Source organism: Mirounga angustirostris, unplaced genomic scaffold, assembly GCF_029215605.1.
Source record: "Mirounga angustirostris isolate CCGP_5_RB_7025 unplaced genomic scaffold, mMirAng1.0.hap1 SCAF_1, whole genome shotgun sequence".
NCBI classification, from domain to species: domain Eukaryota; kingdom Metazoa; phylum Chordata; class Mammalia; order Carnivora; family Phocidae; genus Mirounga; species Mirounga angustirostris.
Genome location: NW_026991709.1, coordinates 22,848,913 through 22,873,088, shown reverse-complemented (window position 1 = coordinate 22,873,088; position 24,176 = coordinate 22,848,913). Strand labels below are relative to the sequence as shown.

Below are 24,176 nucleotides of genomic sequence, written 5' to 3'. Positions count from 1 at the left end.
GCAGACTCCCTGCTGAGCAGGGAGCCCGATGTGGGACTCGATCCCGGGACTCCAGGATCATGACCTGAGCCGAAGGCAGTCGCTCAACCAACTGAGCCACCCAGGCGCCCTAGAACCTCTTCTTTTTAGCTTGAGGAGGTACCTTTAATATTTCTTGCAAGGCTGGTCTAGTGGTGTGAAATCCATTAGCTTTTGCTTATCTGGAAAAGTGTGTCTCTCCTTTATTCTGAATGATAGCCTTGCTGGGTAGAATATGCTTGTTTGGAAGTTTTCCTTTTAGCACTTTGAATATATCATGCCATTCTCTTGTGGCTTGCAGAGTTTATGGTGAAGAATCAGCTAATAGCCTTAATGAGGTTTCTTCATATGTACCAAGTTGTTCCCTAGCTTCCTTTAAGATTTTCTTTTTCTTTAAATTTTTTCATTTTAATTATAATGTGTTATGATGTAGAGCTCTTTGGATTCATCTATTTTGGAATTCTCTGTGCTTCTTGGACCTGGATGTCTATTTCCTTCCTTAGGTTGGTTAAGTTGTCAGCCATTATTTCTTCAAATAAGTTTTCTGTCTCTTTCTCCTTCTCTTCTCCTTTTGGGACCCTATAATGTGAATGTTACTCCACTTGATGTTGTTCCATAGGTCCCATGAGCTATCTTCACTTTTTAAAATTCTTTTTGTTTTTGTTGTTATTGTTGTTGCTGTTCCTTTTGGATAAGTTCCATTGCCCTGTCTTCCAGGTTGCTGATCTGTTCTTCTGCTTCATCCAAACTGTGGTTGAAATTCTTTAGTGTATTTTTTTCAGGTCAGTTATTGTATTCTTCAGTTCCATGACTTCTGTTTGATACTTTCATATATTTTCTGTCTCTTTGTTTGACGTTTTCACTGTGTTCTTCCATTCTTCTCCCAATTCAGTGAGCATCTTTATGATTTATTGAACTCTTTGTCAGGTAAATTACTTATCCCCATTTCAACAAGGATTTTTTTTTTCTTTTCTATTTTTATGTTGTTCTTTTTATTTGGAATGTATTCTTGTTTTCTCATTTTGTTTTTCTCTATATTTTTGTTTCTGTGTATTAGGTGGAATAGCTATCTCTCCCATTCTAGAAAGAGTGGCCTTGTGTAGGCGATGAAACTTTTTGTTCAACCTTGCCCTAGTTCTTGGTTGTATCTTGAACTTTGTGCTTACCTATGTAGTCTGATTTATTCTTAATAGGGGAGAGCACAAGGGTGGAATGAGCCACTTGCTGCAGTGGGACCCAGGGAGATACAACATGTGGGCAGGGTGAGCCTGCTGGCTTCAGAGAGGCTATGGGGGAGCACAGAGGGGACCCAGGACAGGAGTGAGCTTCCTGGCAGTAGTAGGGCCACCAGAGCATGTGGGTAGGGCAAGCCAGGCAGCTGCAGCAGGGCTATGGGAGAGCAGCTGCAGCGGGGCTATGTGGGGCAATCCCTACAATACTAGCAAGGTTGAATGAGAATGCAAAAATGGTGCTTGCCGGCATCTTCTCCTCTCTAGAAAATCCTGCCAGACCCCTGTGTCTCCAGCGCATGCTAATGAATGTCCATTGCATTTAGAATGGTGCTTTCCAAACTACATTTTTTTTTGGAGATTCCTGGCGTAAGTCTGTAAGACCTTTAAAAGCAGCCTTTCCATTTATCACAGCCTATTGGATGTCCAGGGTATAAGCCCTTTTGGTTTGCAGAGTCAGATATTTTGGGTGTTCATCTCTCCAGTGTAAACCCCAAGGGTTAGGGTGCCTGATTTGGGGTATAAGCCCCTCACTTCTCAGGGAGAAACTGGGGGTCCCCCTAAACAGTGATTTGCCATGTTGAGGGTAGGGATTTTAGCAAGATTATGTCTCTGCCTCTCTTACTGTCTCAATGTAGCCCTTTTATCTTTTGTTGTGGAGAAGCTCTTAAGCTAGTTTTCAGGTATATTTCAAGGGGAATTGATCTTTGTGTAGCTGAAGATTTGGTGTGTCCATGGGAGATGTTGAGTTCAGGATCTTTCTACAACATCATCTTGAACCACCCATTCATTTACTCAATATTTACTGTGCATACTATGATAGAGGACTTTCTCTTTTCTTCCATTCCTCTTACAATGCTCATATTTTACTTCCTTGAACATATAGAATATATTCTAATATTTATTTTAACAGTCTTTTCTCCTAATTCTATCATTGGTGTCATTTCTGTATCTTTTTAATTGATTGAATCTTCTCCTTATTATGTATCATATTTTCCCACTTATATACTATCCTGGTAATTTTTGATTGAGTGCCAGGTATTAATGATTTTATGTTTTGGAATACTGGATATTCTTGTATTCCCTTCTCTATTTTTAGATATAGTAAGTAACTTCGGAAAAGTTTGATCATCTAACGATTGCTTTTTTAAAAAAATTTTATTGTTATGTTAATCACCATACATTACATCATTAGTTTTTGACGTAGTTCCATGATTCATTGTTTGTGCATAACACCCAGTGCTCCATGCAGAACGTGCCCTCTTTGATACCCATTATCAGGCTAACCCATCCTTTCACCCCCCTCCCCTCTAGAACCCTCAGTTTGTTTTTCAGAGTCCGTCGTCTCTCATGGTTCGTCTCCCCCTCCGATTTCCCCCCCCTTCATTCTTCCCCTCCTGCTATCATCTTCTTCTTCTTCTTCTTCTTCTTCTTCTTCTTTTTTCTTAACATAACGATTGCTTTTAGGCTTTTTTAGTGGATCCAGAGCAACCTTCAGCCTCATGTTAATGTAGTTCCATTACTGAAGCAATATTCTTCTGAAGAGGTGACTAAATCTCCTGCGTTTTAAGAAGTCTTTATACTCTGGATGGTTGAGAGGCAAATTATTCCTGGTTCTGGGATTGTTGTGCTTTATCTTTTCCAATGGTTCTTTTCCTATGCTGGAAAAGCCTTACTGGCATGCAGTCACTAAATCAGTCCTTAGTTAAAGATTGGTTGGGAATGCACTGCAGATCTCTACCCTCTTTCTTGTGCAGCCGTCTTTTCTTACATTCTCTGATCCACAAATTCTAGTTACTTTAACCTCCTCCAACTAGAACTCTGCCTGGCTGAGTTTGGGGTCTCCCTCTATGGAGCTACAGCTTGGAAACTCTCTTCAAATAACTATGGTGATCTTCAGAGGTCACTGTCATGAGCTACTTGTTGATTAGTTTGAAAACTGTTATTTAATCTGTGCCCATTGTTGGTTGCTGTTTACAGTTGGAGGGTAGATATGGTCCCTTTTACTCCATTATGGTTAAAAGTGGAATTATCCTCTCTTCTTTATGATTTCCACTAATTCCCTGATTCTAATCCTTACTTTCTTATGCTTAGAACAGGGGTAGTTAGAGAGTAAGTATAGGCTTACAGAATTCTGTCAGAATTCTTTGGGAGTCTTTTTCAGACATGGCATTCCTCAGAAGTGGACTGTGTGTAAAAACAAGTATATTCTATATCATAAGTTTATTAGGAGAGAGGTTTTAAAGAACTATTACTTTGGTTATATGCCTTGCTGATATTTTTAAATTGAGCTCTTGAAGGGAACATAGTCTTTACATATTGATTTCCTCTAAATCTCTTCAATGTCTAACCATGTACTTCAGAGCCCAAATCATAAATGCTTTTTCCCATGAAAATTTCCAGAGTATTTTACCCATGTTCTTTTTCCTTCTCTCCTACTATGGTAGATCCTTCTTTGCACCTACCCAACATACAAAAACTTATGAATAAATTCATTAATGGAATCTACCATATCCTCTGTTACTGCCAATCATATTATGAATTCTTCATGATAGGTAGCCATGTCTCATCATTTGTTGTACTTCAAACATTTAGCACAATATTCCAAATGAGGTAGGGAAATAACTCTCTTTATTAGAAAGAACACTAGAATTTAGTTAATCTGCTGCTTATATTACTGTGTAAATCTAGGTTTCTTCATCTATGATTTCAGGGGTGGGAAAATCATACTTGCAATTTTAGGTCCGTAATCTGTGTCATTATGAGGGTAGGAAGGAAAATGGACATAGGAGCTAATTGTGAGTTTTGAACCAGGTAGAATATATAAGGAAAGAGTTTTATAAGCTATAAATTGCTTAAACTTCTAGGGTATTATTATTGTTGTTGTTGTTGTTGTTCTACAAATTAATACTTTCTATTGACTAGAGTAAGAAATATATTGTATCACTAATTGCTGTGAAAGTTCTATCTGTACATTATATTCTAGACAAAATTGCTGAAACATCATTTTAGTTGTTACAAATTTTAGATTAATAAAAATATGAAAAGAACATTAAAAATACAGAGCAATATATATATACATATATATATAGTATTAGTATTGTACAAACTGCTAATGCACCCCACTCTTATGTAATTTTTGCACATTTCATGATATCTTTAAAGATGTTGATAGAAACCGGAAAAACAGATGTTAATGAGTCATAGAAGGATAAGTATTATATTAGGATATGTGCCGATGCTTTCTGGAAAGTGAAACCAGAATTCACTGGAAAGATCATTTAGTGTATTGAAGAAATGTTCTCTTTCATTCTAGGAAATATTTGTTCTAATTCTTTCAGAGATTTTTTTTTTTTAATTTAAACTTGTATGGACAAACAGATATCCCATCCCCTAAGGACAGATCCTAAAGGTTTTACATTAGTGGGCCTTACAATCAATTCAATCCTTCAAAATACCATTATAAGAAAATATAGAAGGAAAGCTAAAGGAGAAAGAAAAAGAGAAGGAGGAAGAGGAAATGAGGGGAATAAACAAGAATGGAAGGCAATATACGGTATAAGAAGGTTTCACACATATTAAGGGGAATTGTAGAAATTATTTAAGATTTAAATATATTTAAGGCCTTTCTTACTGTAAGTTATTATAGAAAAAGTTTGAAAGACATCGTTTTTATAGATAACAAAAACTAGAACTGGAGGAGAGTGAAGACTATTTCAACTCAGAAAGAACTTAGAAAATATTGCAAATTATTTATGTCCAAGAGGGAACATATCTAAGAAAAGTGGTTTCTTCTCATTAATGAATTAAATCATCATATTCAGCATTATTTCTCTAACTGCATTTGCACATAATTGTTTCATGTTACCCTCCTATTGGTAGTACTTATTTGCAATATAAATTGGTAACATGTTTAAATTACGTTTACTTTGAAACTTCTTTAAAGGATGTTTCCATAGAAATTCTCTTAAATGTGTCCTAGGGACCTAGTAAATAAATATGTGTTGACTCACCAACATAAAAAGTGTATATGGAATTAAAATCAGCAAAACAAAATTTTTTTTTGCTAATAATCAAAGTAAAAATTGAACCAATGTGCTTTTCTTTGCCTAAGATCAGTGTTAAGATTTCAACAGCTCAAATGTTATTCTTGTCTCTAAATTCAAGCAATTTTCAAGTATAATTTTAATATCTAATAAAATTGAGTTATACTGAGCTACTAAAAGTATACTTGTGATTAGAATATAGCTTTGTCTATCCAAAGCCATGTAATGATTAACAACTACTGAAGTCAGATTTATGAAGATCAACCTCTGTTTTCTTCTTTAGGAATGGCAAGTTCATTGAAGAAAATGAGAAGTACATATTGAAAGGAAGCAATACAGAACTCACTGTCAGGAACATAATTAATAGTGATGGGGGTCCTTATATCTGCAGAGCCACAAATAAAGCAGGAGAAGATGAAAAGCAGGCATTTCTCCAGGTCTTTGGTAAGTATTATAGCATAGTGGTTAAAATTATGATGTCTAGAGGGAGGTCTGAGTCAAATTCTACTCTGTCACTTATATGTCACTAACTTTCTAAAATTAAATCTGTTTTCTCATCTGAAATATATTTTAGCATTGAAGCTACCAGATAGAATTATTTTAAGAATTACATGAAATGATACATGTATATTCTTATAAAATATTGGCTGACTGATAACAGAAGATGGAAGAAAATTCCTTTAAATTACACATACTAGGAATCTGTTATAACTTACAGATAATTTATATTTACATATATATGGGTTGGTCTTCATAAATCTTTGAATGACACATGTTGAGATTAGTTGTACTTTTAATACACTTCAAAACAACACACCTATAAAGCTATAATTAGGAAATATTGACCTGTAACTACAAGAAAATGCTCCCTTTCATGCTATTAAAAGGAAATATAATATTAATATCTTCCATATTTACCAAGAGCCATATTGCCTTCTTTGGGGAACTTACAGAAAGTGAAGAACTAGTAAGGTGTTTTGTTTTGTTTTGTTTTGTTTTGTTTTAAATTGATTTAGCTTCCATTATGTTTGTAAGAAGAAAAGCAATTTTACTAGTGTATTTGGAATATATCATTGTCTTTAAGAAGCATAACACGAAATTGTATGCATTGATAGCGTTTAATAAACACTGTTATCAAAATGCTTTCACAGCAAAGAGGGGAGGTGGGAAGAAAGGAAGATAATTCTGTGAGAATAAGAAGGACCACGATTCATGTAGAGGAAAGAGTAAATAAACTAAAAACTGTTAGAAATTATAGAAACCCTTAACTCATTCTAGCAGTATTCCCCACTTAACAAGATTGTTCTCTTTAGAACCTACACTAAATAAGTATGACACAGTATAAAAATAAATTAATTAATTAAAAATGATAGTTTCTGAGATAATCCCAAAGGGTAGATATTCTCAATTTACATCAGAGAGCTCTAATGAAATACTATACAGTCATTTGTTGTTGTTGTTGTTTTTTAAATAGGATGACAGTGAGTGAAAACAAAGAGATAAAAGAAAGATTCTAATATTTTTTATCTTTTCAAATGGAAAATACTTTATGATATGGTACCTCACTGTTGTAATCACTTTTTTATAGTAACACTAAACAAATTTGCATAGTGTTAGAAACAAAATCAAATATATATAGTAGAAATTCAACTAAATCCATTAAAGTCAATGGAGTAAACACTGAGTTGTTAAAAATTATACATGCCATATTTCCAGTATTAGGAACCTAGTTTTCTAAGATTAAAAACAACTTATTTATATTCCATGATTAATTGCATTTAAAGATTAAATAAACTGTTACTTTTCTAAAACACCAAATGCTGGCTTTTATCCCTTTTAAGTTCTATCATGTAAAAATTAAAGAAATGCAGGGGCGCCTGGGTGGCTCAGTCGTTGGGTGTCTGCCTTCGGCTCAGGTCATGGTCCCAGGGTCCTGGGATCAAGCCCCGCATCGGGCTCCCTGCTCCGCGGGGGGCCTGCTTCTCCCTCTCCCACTCCCCCTGCTTGTGTTCCCTCTCTCGCTGTCTCTCTCTGTCAAATAAATAAATAAAATCTTTAAAAAAAAAAAAAAAAAAAAAAATTAAAGAAATGCAGATAATACAGACTTTACAATCATATAGTTCTGTGGTATCATGTAATTTTGTAGATGGACATAATTTTTAATATAAAGATAATTTAAATAAGTAGAAATAATGTATTTTCTCATTACTGAAGTCATAATTATAAAGAAATGATTAGCTACCATGCCTAAAATATTGTTAAAATAAATTGAAGTAAAAATAAATTGATTGGGATAATATAAGAAACTAATGTATATATATATATTTACTTCATAAATATTTTAAATATTGTACATAATTATACTTAACTACATATTCAAGATACAATCATTTTCTTCTTGGGTGAAATTATTTTTAAAGCTTACGAGATAATCACTAAATAAGCAGATGTCACACGTAAACACACACACACTCATAAACAGGTACCATGTGGCTTTAAAAGAGGAAATTTTAATTTTGTAGCTTTAAGAGGAAAAAATAAGTCTTTTAAATTACAAAATTTCAAAAGGAATTATAATTTGTATGTTGGCTTGTAAGGCACTTCAAATTATCTGTATGATAATTGATGAGAATTATTTTCTAAAGCTTTTTCTCCTGTCCTTTGCGAGTCTCTTGGCACAACTTTAAAGCAAAGCATGCTGCTGTAACTGCTACAAAGTTATAATATATATTATATTATAATATAATAATTCTATACTCCACTAATGTGGACTTAAATGCCCACTATGGCTTTTGAGTCTGAATGGTAATATTTTCCTCCCATACAGATTGAGTAATGTATATATTCTTTACAGTACAGCCTCACATAATACAGCTCAAAAATGAGACTACGTATGAGGATGGTCAAGTCACACTTATATGTGAAGCAGAAGGGGAGCCTCTTCCAGAAATCACTTGGAAAAGAGCACTAGATGGCATCACATTTTCCAAAGGCGATAAGGTAATAGGAACTCAATATATAGTGATTTTCAATACCATTGTATTCTCAGAGTTTTGCATATTATTTACTCTCACACTGGACTCCAGTTTACCAAGTAATTTGTAGGAATGCAAGAAATGGCTTAAATTTTAAAAAGGTAACTCTACCACAGTCAGCCTAAAAATAAGTGGAGGAGAAAAAAGTGAAAGTGTGATATTTAAAGATGTTCTTCATTAAGCCACACAATCTTAGGTTGTTGGTGTTCTTAAGTTCGCTTACATGGACTTTCGGCATACATTGAGTCTATAAATTTTGTTATTGTAATTTTACCCCCCCCACCCCCTGCTGTGAAAATGAAAGTCATTCCAGTTCACCAGAGTCTGCTGTCACCATTAACTCTTTACGCTTTAGAATTGTCTTTGTGCAGTGGTAGGTTAGGTTTTTGCTTTCATGTAATTTATAATATAATAAAGAGAAATAAGCAGAAGCACACCAAAATACAGCATTTTGGCAATTGTCATTCCCATGTAAATTGGCGACCTGTCACCAGAATGCGTTCAAATTACTAACAAATTAATAGATTTTCATTATTGTTACTTTTCATAATCATTTGTATAAATTTCCCATGTATGGACAAAAGTGAAACAGAAAGGAAAAGAGTGAATTAGTGATATGATGAATTGACATTTCACATGTGTTAAAGAGGGTAAGATTAAGCTTACAGATCTCTTTTCTTAATATTAAAGAAAACCCCTTTAAATCTTTCATTAATTTAAACCAAGTTCTATGAAAGAGTGATTTCTGCAATATAAGTACCTTTGACTTACCAGAACTGATAGCAGAAAAATTTGAAACCTATTTATCTGACAGGCATTTTCTATCCCTCCAACTCATCATGTAGTTTTGAACAGTATGCTAACTCCATAAATTGACAAAACAGCCATCTCCTTGTCTATTTACTATTTATTCTTTGCAAGAATTGTATTCGCATATATGATATGTATATATGTATGTATCATATATATATAAGATGTACATGATATGTATTCATATATATATATCTATCTATATTTCACATTTCTTTGCCTCATTTCCTCCTCATGATGACATTTTTAAGAGAGTATATCTTTTTTGGTAATAGTTATACTATTTTGATGTATTTATTTTATATGTACAAATTGAAAATCAAATTTATAAAATATCTTCTGACAACCCAGAGAAACCATACAAACTTTGCTTTAACATTTTCTTAACAGAAAACACAAATATTATTAAGGCACAGTTGTCAAATCTGAAAGTAGTTATATTTTCATAAAGTTATTTTAAATAATAAAAAATTAGATATATAAAACTGTGTTTTTCTGTCAATTTAGTACATTTCTATAGACAAGATCTGTCAAGAATAGTGATTTTCATTTCTATAAGCCCTTATTAATTATACCTTCATATTCCTAACTCATGCTTTCATTATAGTCTTGTCCACTGTAAAACTCCTAAAAGTTCTCATCCTTTTTTTTTCATTAGTAGCTGTTTATTGATCAATGGTTTGATGTAAAGTTATTTAAATATATGGAATGCTTCACGAATTTGCATGTCATCCTTACACAGGGTCCATTCTAATCTTCTCTGTATCATTCCAATTTTAGTATATGTGCTGCTGAAGTGAGCCAGCCAGCATCTAAAAGTTCTCATCTTAAAGATGTGTTTACTCTCATTTAATAGATGTTTCCTAATGTGTATACCAACGATGAGAGATACATTATATTAAGTTATTTTATCATGAAAAGTTATCAAATAACCAGAAGGCTGTGGTATTTTTTTATACACTGTAAACCCCAGGCCACTCAAAGCCATATGCAGAAATTTCTTCTCTAGTAGTTCTGAAGAATAACTAACTAGCTTTGTTTGAATAGAACTTTCTCTGTTAAAATACTCATCTTTTCTTTTTTATTTGGTTTATTTGCTACAAAACTATCATAGAAACCCATATATGCTTTTGTTTTTCCAAATATAACTTTTATCCAGTTGATAAAGAAATTAAGGTTATTCACTTTCTATCATGACATTTCTCCAAAATCATTTTAAGATTCATATCTTATTTTTCCATGGTAAGCTTCCTTTCTCCTAACATTACTAGTTTTTTCAACAGCCAAAATTCAAAAACTGAATGGTTGACCTGAGCTTTGAAGTAAGGCATATCTAGTTTAAATCTCAGCTCTGCCATTTGACAATATTATCTGAAGTCTTATTAATATGAGTTTCTTCATCTTTAAAATGTGAATAATAATATTTTCTTCCCTTAAAAGTATACGAAATCTGAGGAGTATACCAAACTCTTTACATTTTGTAAATATTCAATAAACTTTTTTTTATTATATCACTCTGTCATATTACACAATTTTCAAAGCATAGTTTATCTTGTTTCTGTTATTCTGAATAAATTCTAGTTGTTATTGGCTCCATAAAGTCTGGTACCTAAGGTTTGATTAAACACTATCACAGAGTATTTTTAGATCATATCTCTCTTGTCACGGAAAGTATAAGATTGTATTTTCCACAAGAATCACTTGGAGATCCTGTTAAAATGCGCTTTCTAGAATCCTACTCCCCGAGGTTGACTTAGTATGTTTAACACAGGACCTAGAAGGACATATTTAATAAACTCATAAGGTTGGTATATGGTTCGACTTCAGGCCATACTCTGGAAAACAATCCCTCAGTCACATGAAATTTAATAGCTAATCCTGTCAACAGAAAAATGCTCTTAACAGATTACTTGGCACCTGATAGGGGCTTGGGAAATACAGAACAAAACAAATCAAAACTTCCCATTATGCATACACTATCAAAGTTTTGATGAAACTGCTCATTGTGTAGGTCATAACAGTGAAACAGGATCAATGCAATGTGGCTCATACTAATAACTTCATCCAAAACTATGACCGTGCACTTAGCAAATATGGTCATCAGTGTAGATTTTCAAAGGATGGGATCTCAATTAATAGGATCCCCTTTCCTTGCCTAAATTTTCAATCACCAGATAAGACAAAAGAAATAAACGGGGATAAAATGTCATGTGGCTTGGGCGCCTGGGTGGCTCAGGTGGTTAAGTGACTGCCTTCGCCTCAGGTCATGATCCTGGAGTCCCGGGATTGAGTCCCACATCGGGCTCCCTGCTCGGCGGGGAGTCTGCTTCTCCCTCTGACCCTCCCCCCTCTCATGTGCTTTCTCTCTCTCATTCTCTCTCTCTCAAATAAATAAATAAAATCTTTAAAAAAAAATGTCATGTGGCTTAAATCTGCAGGTCAGTTAATGTTCTTATACCATACTAGAGAATTAGATAGACCTACCCAGCACAGTCCTGAGTAGAATTAGACCTTGTAGCCCCCCACTATGGGAAACTAGGTATCACTGCTAAGGTTACCATCATGGCTGAGTGCAAGGGAAGAGCCTATGGTCTCTACAGGAAGGTCCTTTCTGAAAATAAAAAAGAGCAGCTAGGAAATGCATATTCAGTATGATGCCCCCATGGTTACCAATCAAACATCTGCCTGGTTCTCATGGAGAAGAGTAATTAAGGAGTTGGAAAGTCCAGAACTGGTATGTGTTCACAGAGCTCCCTTCCCATGGAATAAATGTTAGGTGTCCGTGAGAAGTGTTCACTGCCCAAAAAACTTTATATTTATAACATCTTAATAAGCACTATATATACATTGTCACAATTTAACTTCTGGTATTCTTACTGCATGATAAATGACCCCAAAACATACTGGAACAAAACAACCATTTTGTTTTGCTCATGATTTTGTGGATCAGGAATTTGGGGAGGCTCAGCAAAGTGGACATCATGAGATACCTCAAATTGCTCACATGTATATGTTTTCTGTATCTATAGTTTTGTAGAATGATTGAACTATGTATATTAGTATACCATAAAATATCCTTGAGTAATATGGCATCCTTCAGAAATGACAACAAAAAATATGGTGCTTAGAGTTCTTTTAAACACATGACTCTTTCATCTAACCCATTTTAATGCATCTTATCTACATTTAAAATAGTATATGTAATTTGTACAACTTCAGAAAATTTCAAAAATACGTGTAATATGTAAGAAAAAGAATATTCACTTGCTTTAAAAATTGTTTCTTAATATTCATTGTTATTTCGGAATAACATTTTGTTCATCATTTTATTTTTAAAGAAATTTCACAGTTTTCACTAACTTTTAATTACCCATTTATTGAAAATTTCTAGGCACTTTAGTGCAACTTAAGTATTATTTATGATTCTCTATAAAAATATTGATTTACCAGGGTTATCCAGAAATTCATTACACTGACAGCTTAATATTAGCACATGATTTTGGAGTCATCTTAAGATACATTTGTTTATAAAAATCAGAAATGCCTAGCCTCTTCATTTAATAGATACTATACATATAATCTGAATAATATTTAAACATATATAATAAAGTATAGGACAAAAACCAAAGCTATTGTTGCAGAATATAAAACAGCCATGAATTAAAACGTATAAATTGCTTTGTAATTTATAAACTAAGCAATCTAATTTTTATATTAAAATCTCTATTTTTAACATCAAAAAGTAATGATGTAATGTATGGTGATTAACATAACATAATAATAAAAAAATCTCTATTTTTAAAATAAAACCATGCTTCTTTCACAGAGTTGATCTACAGATTATATAAAATGATGCTTCTACAGTGTTTGACAGAGTCCCTGGTATTAATACCTGTCATCTATTTTGAACCAGTTTCTTTAGATCATTCCTTCTTATCATTCTTATTAATCAATAAATGTTAGTATATCTAAGATTATAAGTATTGATGAATTAGTATGAGAAGTCATGCAAAATGTCACACAAATTAAAGTTTAATCCTAATTTTGTCATTTTGGTGCGTCATTCATGATATTACTTCTTATATCTGACCAGTTTTTGCATGTCTAAATCAGGATAATAAGATGTCCCTGTAAAAAGTTTCGGAAGATGAAATGAAAGTCTACATAACAATATCCCAGACACAAATCAAACATCTTAAAAGTGTTAGTTTCTCTTGTCCTTGGAGGTATCCAGTCTTCAGATATTTTATGCATGAGAAAATGATCATATTAATTCCCTGTTAATGACTGCTGTCACAAAGGGAACCAGATTAAAAAAAATTGCGTGAGCATGGTCATATGTCCTGTATGAATAACACAACAGTAGAATGGTGTTATAGCTGTTACAGATTGTGCTTCTATGACATAACTATATGTAGAATTTACTAGAAAATCGTCTCTAGCAATATCAATTCAAGATCTTGTAACTATATATCACATCCCTCATGGAAGTTGACAATGTCCAGAATCTGCATTTGCATATTCATCTCACTCACTGTATGTTTGATGTCAATCTCCATCCCTGCAGGGAAGCATAGATGAGGGCTCAAACTTCCTATCTTGGGTGAGGATAGATTCTTATGCTAAAGAAAAGCTGGTCCTTCTTCTTATGAAACACAAAATATCACAGATTTCTTTCTGCTCTCTCGGGTCTGTCTTCTCCCCCACCCCCAAATTTTCTTCTTTAAGAAGCGATTCATTTTTTGCCTTTTTTTGGGCCCTCGTAGATATCCCACATTACATAGCAATAAATATTGATTCTAAATAGACTCTTTCATATTGTAAGAAAGGCTAAACAGGTCATTAAAATGGGAAGAAAAAAAAGATGCCATACTCCATGAAGCAAGATTACTTAAAGTGCCTTGTCTATAAATTTTCAAAATATGATTTCATAGTCATCTGATAAACCTGGTGTTTTTTAAACATTTTTTAAAGACATATTGTTACTTGTTATTTTAAGAGTAAACAGAAGTAAAAAGATCTACAGGGAGTGATTTTTACTTCTAGAATTCTTATAAAATGGTAAACACAACAGCATGCAAACCCGCCTATATGAATAGAATGTTTTATATAATAATTATAAAGTGCTTATAATATTATGTGGGAGATGACATCTCACATGTGCCACTTATCTACTCTTAAGATACAGAATCTATAATTATTTTATTCCTGGTATACTTGTCCTGCATAGTAAATTATAGGCCTTTCTCTACTAGAAATTAATCCCACCCTACATGGAATAAGAAGTATTTGAAATGTATAGCAATAAGTTATAACTCTCTTAAAGCAGAATTTCTCAAATTTCAGTCATTCGACAGCTCATCTTTCTCTTTTTCTTTTTTATTAAATTCAATTAGCCAATATATAGTACATTATTAGTTTCAGATGTAATGTTCACTGATTTATCAGTTTCATATAACACCCAGTGCTCATCACATCACGTGCCCTCCTTAATGCCCATCACCCAGTTACCCCATCCCCCCATCTCCCTTCCCTCCAGCAACCCTCAGTTTGTTTCCCTGAATCAAGAGTCTCTCATGGTTTGTTTCCGTCTCTTATTTCTTCCCATTCTGTTTTCCAATTTTCTCTCCCTTCCCCTATGATCCTCTGTGCTGTTTTTTTTTTATATTTCACATATGAGTGAAACCATATGGTAATTGTCTTTCTCTGCTTGACTTCAACTCTTTTGTATTCATGGGCTGCCTGTTATACACTTAATTTTTTTCTTTAAATTGAATTAGTTTTTTCATTTATTCTAATCCTGCCCAAAAATATCAGTGGAATCAAAAGTATGAATATACACTAGTTATACTTTTAAATATCATTAAATAAGTATAAAACTATAAAATAAATATTGTTTTTCAAAGTCATACAAACCTAGCATGTGTACCTTCACTGGTACACAGACTATCCTTTTAAAATAACTGCTTTTCAAACATACTTTGAATTATCATGATATAAAGTGTAGTAATGAAATTTTGGGGACTGGAGCACATTCAAACATATTCTGATTAGGACAGAAACCCATTCTCTGTCCTCCTATTGATGGGACCAAGCACTTCCCTCCAGTAAATAAATATACTTCATTATTAATCAAAGGCTAAAGAGATTACAAATCATAGTAACAGGAACTCATTTAGTTTCAGTCCTTAATACCGAGTGGTCCTTTCAAAATGATGCCAATAAACTCAATACATAAAGCGGAGTGATTAACTCAAAAACAATTTCTTCTTATTTTTGCTGAAGTGAAACATCAAATTCTAGTCATGGTCTGAGTTTAGATCAATTCAAAACTTTGTGATTAAAATAATAGGATTTTCTGTTCTTTTACATTTGTTTTGAAAAATGTGTCTGTGTCCAAGAGAGCAACCTGATTCTACATTAACTTTCATATTTTAAGTCCATACTTTTTGTCACTTCACATAGATGTATTTAAACTGAAATTTAAGATTAAAATTACTAAGCATGAATAGTTTAACATTTAGTTTTGCACTTATGTACAAAAGTCATAGTTTTTGAAATGTTCCTTTCTATTTTAATAGTGTAGAAATGGTGAACAATTTTCTCCATGTATTTAGGCACTGTGATATGGACAATACTTAAAATGCTCTTGCAGACTAAAATACCAGGTCAAAGGGATTTCTGGCAATAATAAAGATAGGCAGTTCTTTCATACAACTACCTGAACAAAATATGATGTTTTAAATTTTATAACAATTTAAATATCTCAGCATATATTTATTATTACATGACTGCATTCATTTTTAGGTTATTGTTTTATGTTTTAGGATATTATTCCTTATTGTCCATGTACAGCTTTGGACCTAAGGAAACTTCCTGTTTTAAAAAATGATAATCCCTTTTAATGAAAGGCAGAAGGTAAAGGAGTGGATGTTTCACATCACATGAAAAACTACACTGAAAATTCTTAGATTTTTTATATTTAAAATGTGAAGATTTACATTAACCTTTTCTTGTGTTTCTCTTTTTTTTAACTCTAAAGCAAATATGACTCCCTGAAAAGATAAATTTCATAAAATGTAAGCAGTAAAATAATCTTTAAAGTGATAGGATTTTATATGACTAATGTTTTCTTTATCACTTACCCAAATTCATTTAACAACTATCAGCAAATACTACTGAGAGCTGTTATGTTTGCATGAACTATGCTAGGCACAAAGAATGCAGCAGTGAAAAAAAAGTTTTCTGTTTTATGGTGCATACAACTTAGGAGGGGAGTTGGAATGAAAGCATATTTAAAATCAGTAGTCTTTTCCTTATGAATATGCGATTTTGAATTATGCAATTTTCACATCCAAAATACCAATTTTGAGCATGTAAGTGAACTTTTACAAGACTACAGATATAGCTTTGGCATATTTTTCTGTGCTATTACAGACCCAGTTCAACTTGTCCTTCTGACTGGTCTGTGTATTCATGCAGGTTGGAAAGTAGGTCTGCTCTCATCAGAATATCTCCACTCAGTTTGCTCCAGGCTGATAAAAATTGCTTAGACTCTGATTTAAAAAACAAAAACAAAAACAAAAGTAATGGTAAAATTAGCAGCACCTTTGTATTATAATGAAAAATATAATATTTTCAACTTTCTTTTCCTCTTTAAATAGTAGTTAACAAAATGAGATCAACAAACCCATAATTATTGATTTAAAAAGAAGAGACTGTAGTTTCAAATATCTGTACTTTATTATAAATGCTCTAGTGAAATGAAAAACTAAAAGATGATGGCATATTTATAGCATCATCTTTAAGTATGAAGGACAGTATGTATCTTTTATATATCTTTTAAATAGCTGTACTTCTGGGCAAATTTTTTACAGCTGTATTTTTATCGCTTTTATGATGAATTTTATTTATACCTTTTTACCAAACCTAGAAGATGCATTTTGGTATGCAATTATGGGCAATTTTTAGTGCCTGATTCTAAGATCAATAAAACAAAACAAAAACAAGGAACATAGGTCAAGGTGAGAAGTATAATGTAAAAAAACAAATAGGCAAATAAAATCAATAGAATGGTTTAGTAAATAATTGAAAGAGCAGTGATGATATATTTGTTCAAGTATTTTAAAGACATCCATACATATAGTTGAACTAGCCATTTGCTTAAGGTGGGTAATCCTATGTGAAATGAGGGGAAGTTATTAAAAGGCATAAACTTTCCATGAATCAGGCATTACAGATAATGAAATTATTAAATTTCAAATGAGAGAATGCCCAGTCTCTTGAATTTCTCTAGTGTAATTTGCAAAATCATCAGTGTCTGAAGGAAATCCCTTCATTTGATGTGATGTTGCTTTAGAGGATCTCAAAGAGCTACCCATACAGTAAGATACATAAAAAGAATCATTTGCATAACCCATGGGTTCCTAACCATGTTAGCTTTGGTATTCTCAGTTCATATAAAATACAGTCTAATGAATTAGTGTTATGTAGTAGTTGTAACATTGATTCTTTATTGTAATTCTTAGATTTGCCTTTTACCTGCTCTCTCATATCAGGTAAATTGCCATATTTTTCAAAGGTACAATTCCGTTGTTTATATAGTAAGTCCCCATCAACCTCTACCATTTCCTTATTCTATAAATCTTTTATCAATTAAGTAGAAAACCACACATTTTAATATACAGTTTTTATTCCAATTCTAAGCTCTTTTTAAAATTATTTACTAATTTTCAGCTTATGATTTTCTAATGGCTTAGTATTGTGAGGCAGTGTATTTGCAGTCTCCTTCTTCTATAAAGCTTTTCCATACAACTCACTTATAAGGAAAGTTAAGACTACTTCGGTAATATCTTTGGGAAGAAAAAGTCAATTTCTGATTGTAGAGCAGAATGCCAAAGAACACATATTCTTGGCACCTGTAGATTTTAATGCCTGCATTTTTCCCCCTTTGTAGAGATAATGGGCTTTTCTGAAGGATTTTGTATTTGAATGACATTTTTAAGGTTCTCCTAATGCATTTTTTCATACTAGTGCTCTGAGAGCATATTTTAAGTCCCTGCTGGGCAATAGGCAAAATGGATACTTCTATTCCCTATCTGATGTAGGTGGTAGAATATAATTAGGCAGGTTGGAAATCTGCCTGGATGCTACTGAGCTTGCTCAGAGGTGGGTTTTCAATCATTTACAGCTTCCTGAAATTTCTTTTCCAGCCCACAGTTTGAATAACAATTATCAAAAAAGTCAAGTCATAAGTTCAACATATCCTTTTAAAAACTACTTTTGAGAAAATTCTGTGAAATATCTTAAAAATAAAAATGTCATTGTTCTTTAAAAAACATTATTTATTAATGAACTATTATTTTTAAATGTGTTATTAAGAATTTCTACTTGAAAAAACTGCCATCAGGTTTGTAAGATGATATAACTGTAGCTCACAATTTTACAGGAACTGTTTTGGGGAAAAATGTTATTTATATACTGAAAGTGATTTTACTATGGCTTCGTAAGAGAAAATATATTTTCTTATAAATACTTTATCCTACATCGACTTCAGTTGATACTTATTTCTTCTTATGAAGCAATCTAGTACTATCCCCTGAAAAAATATAAAATCATACAGCTATAAGGAAATATGGAGATGTCAGTGAATATTAATAGACTTAAAAATAAATTTCCTCATATTTGTAACTTTGATATTTTGTGAATAATATAAACTAAATTCAAGAAACAAGCTGAAGCAAATTTGAATAAATGCATGACAGCTAGGCAGGCATTTGGGTACAATTTAAAATAATATATATGAAAAATAAATTCAAGTTACTATATAATAGACACAACATATCTGTGAAAATATGTAAGCAAACATCTAATAAACAGCTTCCATAAAAGTAATACATCTGATGTATTTCATTGTCAACTTTAAGCATGAGACAAAAACAGGTGTATAAAAGAATGTTAGTTACACAATAGTTAATGAATAAAGTTGAATACATTTTAATGAAAATTACCTTAGCATAGTTGCTGCAGTGCCTTCATTGCACTTGACTGAGGGGTTAACAGATAATAAATTTAAATGATACATTAAACAAAGATTTTCAATAGTAACTCTGTTCTGCCGTGTACTGAACAGTTGTGTTTATGATGGGGGTTGGGGGTGGGACAAAAATGTTTTAGATGTAAATCAGCCTTGGCTATAATGTTGCACTGTCATGATCTACATCTTTGAGCAGCATTATTACAGTTGCTTTGTAATCCTCAGAAAGTTCTTGTCTAGCTTTCAAATCTCTTATTCTCAGATGCCAGATGCATATTTAATAGTGCATCTACTTATAAGAAAAATGTATTTACACTCTATCAAATATGTAAGAGCAATGCAATTCTAGTATTTGTGGATCCTACCATTTTTTCCCCCTGACCTAGACCACCCATCTCGCTCACCTCTTTTAATCCCCATACTAAATTTCATTTTCTATTATTATAATTAGGACCTCATATGCACTCCTCAATCTTTTTTGGCTTCATGAGATGTTTCTGGCACAGCACCATTCATGGTTTAATTAACCTACACATCTATTCCACAGATGTGTTAGGACAGCTGAGCTTACCTGGAGGAAAAGCCTGTAATCATTCTGAATGGTCTCTCTTTAAAGTTGTGGCCCATATTCAGTGTGTGTTCTTTGTGTTGTGTACCATTCATCCCACATTTTCCTGGCCCATTTTCTTGGGCACTTTTATCATAACTATCTTTTGCATTTCCTCCATCCTCAAATTTGCAAGTTTCCTCTATCCTGAAACTTTTCTGATGATCTGCTTCCTCTTTTACTAAGAAAATAAACAATCAAATAAAACTTTAACAAATTCTTACTACTACATCCACACTCATACATAACTGAACCTATATGTTATCATGAGTGAAATTTTTTTTGAGTTTTTATGTGGATCCTAGTAGTACCCTTTCTAACATATGATGGATGTAAGTCCAGTAATTCAGATCCCTATTCTCAACAATATTTTATTTGGTACCTTATTTATCATTCCTATCAACATTCAAAATATTCTATTATTTTTTCTTTTATGTATATATTATAGATAACATATACATTTTGCAGTATATCTGTAACATACATATATACCACTACACATACATGAGAATATACATGTGTACACAGCATATAGACAGGCAGATGGTGATGATAGATGATAGATAGATAGATAGATAGATAGATAGATAGATAGATAGATAATCTCCTCACCTCCAAATACCATCTGATTCTCCATCCTCTCTATTTACAGCAAAATCCCTTGAAAATGTTGTTTAACCTTGCTCTAATTTTCTTTCTCCAGTCATTTCCTGAATACAAACTTTGATCATATCACTCCACTAAAGCTCTCTGACAAGTTTACCAGTAACTTTCATCTTTTTAAACTTAATGGCAAATTATCAGTCCTCATTTTTTTTCTGCCTTCTCCTCATTTTCATTCTGCCAATGAAATTATCTCTTTTGCTTAAAGCATGTTCTTTGGCTTGCAGTATGCTCCTGGTTTTTCTTTTGCCACACTTCTCACTACTTTCAGTACCCTTTGATCACTCTTTGCTTTCTAATTGACCTCTAAGTGATAGAGGGCCCCATTTCAGGGGCCCATTCTTGAATTCCTTTCTCTATGTTTAGTCCCTTGACTTATTCATCTAGTCTCATGGCTTTGATTATCACTTGGATCCATTAAACTCTAAATCTCAACCAATGGACCTCTTCACTGAACCTTAGTCTTCTATATCCAATGGTATACCTTCATTTAGATATTTAATAAATAGCTGAAAATGAAAATATCCAGTACAATTCTGTACATTATCTTCACATTTGTTTCTTCCTAGGTCATCCCACCTCATTAAATGGTGACTCTTTCCTTACAGTTATATAGACTAAAATTCTTGGTGTTATTTTTTATTCTTGTCTATTACTACACCCATATTCTTGTTTTTTTTTTTTTTCAAATCCTGTTAGGCCAATTTTAAATATATTCAAAACTTGATCATTTCTTAACACCTACCTGTTACTGTTCTGGTCCAAGCCATCATAATTACTTGCCTGGATTATTGCAATAACTTTTTAAGAGGTCACAATACATCCCCATACCTCCCATCAGTCTCATTAAAATAGGTAGTTTGCTCCACTTGAAACAAGCCAGATAATATCACTCTTTTGTTCAGAAGTTTCCAGTAGTTTCTCATATCATTCGGAAATTCATTTTATTACCTACACGGCTCTATATGGTAGGCTACTCTTCCAATTTCTGTTATCTCCTTTTTCCTCTTATTGTTACGGAACCTGGACTGAATCGCCTGATGGAAGAACCAAGTAGCCCTTGGAGATCTGGGAGGATAGGAGGTTTATTTAACGCCAGGGGGCTCAGAGGAGAGTGGTCTCCAAAGGTCTGAGCCCCGAACACAAACAAAGTGGGCAATTTATACACTTCTCCTTCCACATACTTGGCACTTGTGGTGTGTGCTTGAAGCGGGTCTGGGAAAAGGACTCGGATTGGTGCATGCAGGAAGCAGAGCAGGGAGAAGAACCCGGAAGAACCCTGGGACAAGGATTGGGAATTTATTGTTGGCTTGGTTGGCCATCTTAGGACACAGATTTTCTTTATCATTATGTCCTACTATTAAGATCAATTAGTTTCAACCAGTAAGATTTCATATTCCTCCATCAGTCCTTGGATATTGCAAGTTTTTCAGTGGTGTTTCTACTTTATCCATCTAGAATATTAACTACAAATAGCAAGTCATAAGTGTAGTGAAAATTGTCACAAATCTTTGATGTACTGACTGCAGGTTCCAGTTACTTTGGAGTCTTCTGAGAGAGTCCTAGATGGCCAAATTGAAGTCTATATAATAGATGATATATTTGTTTTTTATTTTTTTATTTTTTTATTTATTTAATTTTATTTTTTAAGATTTTATTTATTTATTTGACAGAGAGAGATATAGCAAGAGCAGGAACACAAGCAGGGGGAGTGGAAGAGGGAGAAGCAGGCTTCCTGCCGAGCAGGGAGCCCGATGTGGGACTCGATCCCAGGACTCTGGGATCATGACCTGAGCCGAAGGCAGACGCTTAATGACTGAGCCACCCAGGTGCCCCTATTTGTTTTTTTATTAACATATATTATTTGTTTCAGGGATACAGGTCTTTGATTCATCAGTCTTACATAATTCACAGAGCTCACCATAGTACATACCCTCCCCAATGTCCATCACCCAGCCACCCCATCCCTCCCACCCCCCCTCCACTCCAGCAATCCTCAGTTTGTTTCCTGAGATTAAGAGTCTCTTATGGTTTGTCTCTCTCTCTGGTTTCATCTTGTTTCATTTTTCCCTCCATTCCCCTATGATCCTCTGTCTTGTTTCTCAAATTCCTCATATCAGTGAGATCATATGATACTTGTCTTTCTCTGATTGAGTTATTTCACTTAGCATAATACCCTCTAGTTCCATCCACATCATTGCAAATGGCAAGATTTCATTTTTGATGGCTGCATAATATTCCATTGTGTGTGTATATATATATATATTTTTCATATATATGTGTGTGTGTGTGTATATATATATACATATATATATAATTTTCACCACATCTTCTTTATTCATTCGTTGATGGACATCTAGGCACTTTCCATAGTTTGGCTATTGTGGACATTGCTGCTATAAACATAGGGGTGCATGTGCCCCTTCAGATTGCTACATTTGTATCTTTGGGGTCAATACCTAGTTGTACAATTGCTGGGTCATAGGGTACCTCTATTTTCAACTTTTTGAGGAACCTCCATACTGTTTTCCAGAGTGGCTGCACCAGCTTGCATTCCCACCAACAGTGTAGGAGGGTTCCCCTTTCTCCGCATCCTCACCAACATCTGTCATTTCCTGACTTGTTAACTTTAGCCATTCTGACTGGTGTGAGGTGGTATCTCATTGAGGTTTTCATTTGGATTTCCCTGATGCCGAGTGATGTTCAGCACTTTTTCATGTGTCTGTTGGCCATTTGGATGTCTTCTTTGCAGAAATATCTGTTCATGTCTTCTGCCTATGTATTCTTGATTGGATTAGTTGTTCTCTGGGTGTTGAGTTTGATAAATTCTTTATAGACTTTGGATACTAGCCCTTTACGTGATATGTCATTTGCAAATATCTTCTCCCATTCTGTCGGTTTTCTTTTGGTTTTGTTGACTGTTTCCTTTGCTGTGCAAAAGCTTTTTATCTTGATGAAGTCCCAATAGTTCATTTTTGCCCTTGCTTCCCTTGCCTTTGGCGTTGTTTCTAGGAAGAAGTTGCTGTGGCTGAGGTCGAAGAGGTTGCTGCATGTGGTCTCCTCAAGGATTTTGATGGATTCCTGTCTCACATTGAGGTCTTTCATCCATTTTGAGTCTATTTTTGTGTGTGGTGTAAGAAAATGGTCCAGTTTCATTCTTCTGCATGTTGGCTGTCCCAACACCTTTAGTTGAAGAGACTGTCTTTTTTCCATTGGACATTTTCTTGCTTTTTGAAGATTAGTTGATCATAGAGTTGAGGGTCCATTTCTGGGCTCTCTATTCTGTTCCACTGATTTATGTGTCTGTTTTTGTGCCAGTGGCCTACTGCCTTGATGATTACAGCTTTGTAATAGAACTTAAAGTCTGGAATTGTGATGCTACCAGCTTTGCTTTTCTTTTTCAATGTTCCTCTGGCTATTCGGGATCTTTTCTGGTTCCATACAAATTTTAGGATTATTTGTTCTATTTCTTTGAAAAAAGTTGATGGTGTTTTGATAGGCATTTCATTAAATGTGTAGATTGCTCTAGGTAGCATAGACATTTTCACAATATTTGTTCTTCTAATCCATGAGCATAGAACACTTTTCCATTTCTTTGTGTCTTCCTCAATTTATGTCATGAGTATTCTATACTTTTCTGAGTACAGATTTTTTTGCCTCTTTGGTTAGATTTATTCCTAGGTATCTTATGGCTTTGGGTGCAATTGTAAATGGATCGACTCCTTCATTTCT

The 24,176-nt window shown here is 33.5% G+C and overlaps 1 protein-coding gene and 1 non-coding gene across 2 annotated transcripts in view; one reads left to right on the top strand and one right to left on the bottom strand.

Moving 5' to 3' along the window:
• Positions 1 to 24,176, top strand: part of NCAM2 (neural cell adhesion molecule 2) — a 516,332-nt gene that overhangs the window by 343,479 nt on the left and 148,677 nt on the right. Inside the window, exons 7-8 of the mRNA XM_045902626.3 lie at positions 5,577 to 5,737; positions 8,148 to 8,293. Coding sequence (XP_045758582.1) covers positions 5,577 to 5,737; positions 8,148 to 8,293 — 307 coding nt within the window. The remainder of the gene's footprint in view (positions 1 to 5,576; positions 5,738 to 8,147; positions 8,294 to 24,176) is intronic.
• On the bottom strand, positions 9,836 to 9,940 carry LOC123834968 (U6 spliceosomal RNA). Its single transcript, XR_006788543.1, has one exon. It is a non-coding gene; the product is annotated as a U6 spliceosomal RNA (small nuclear RNA).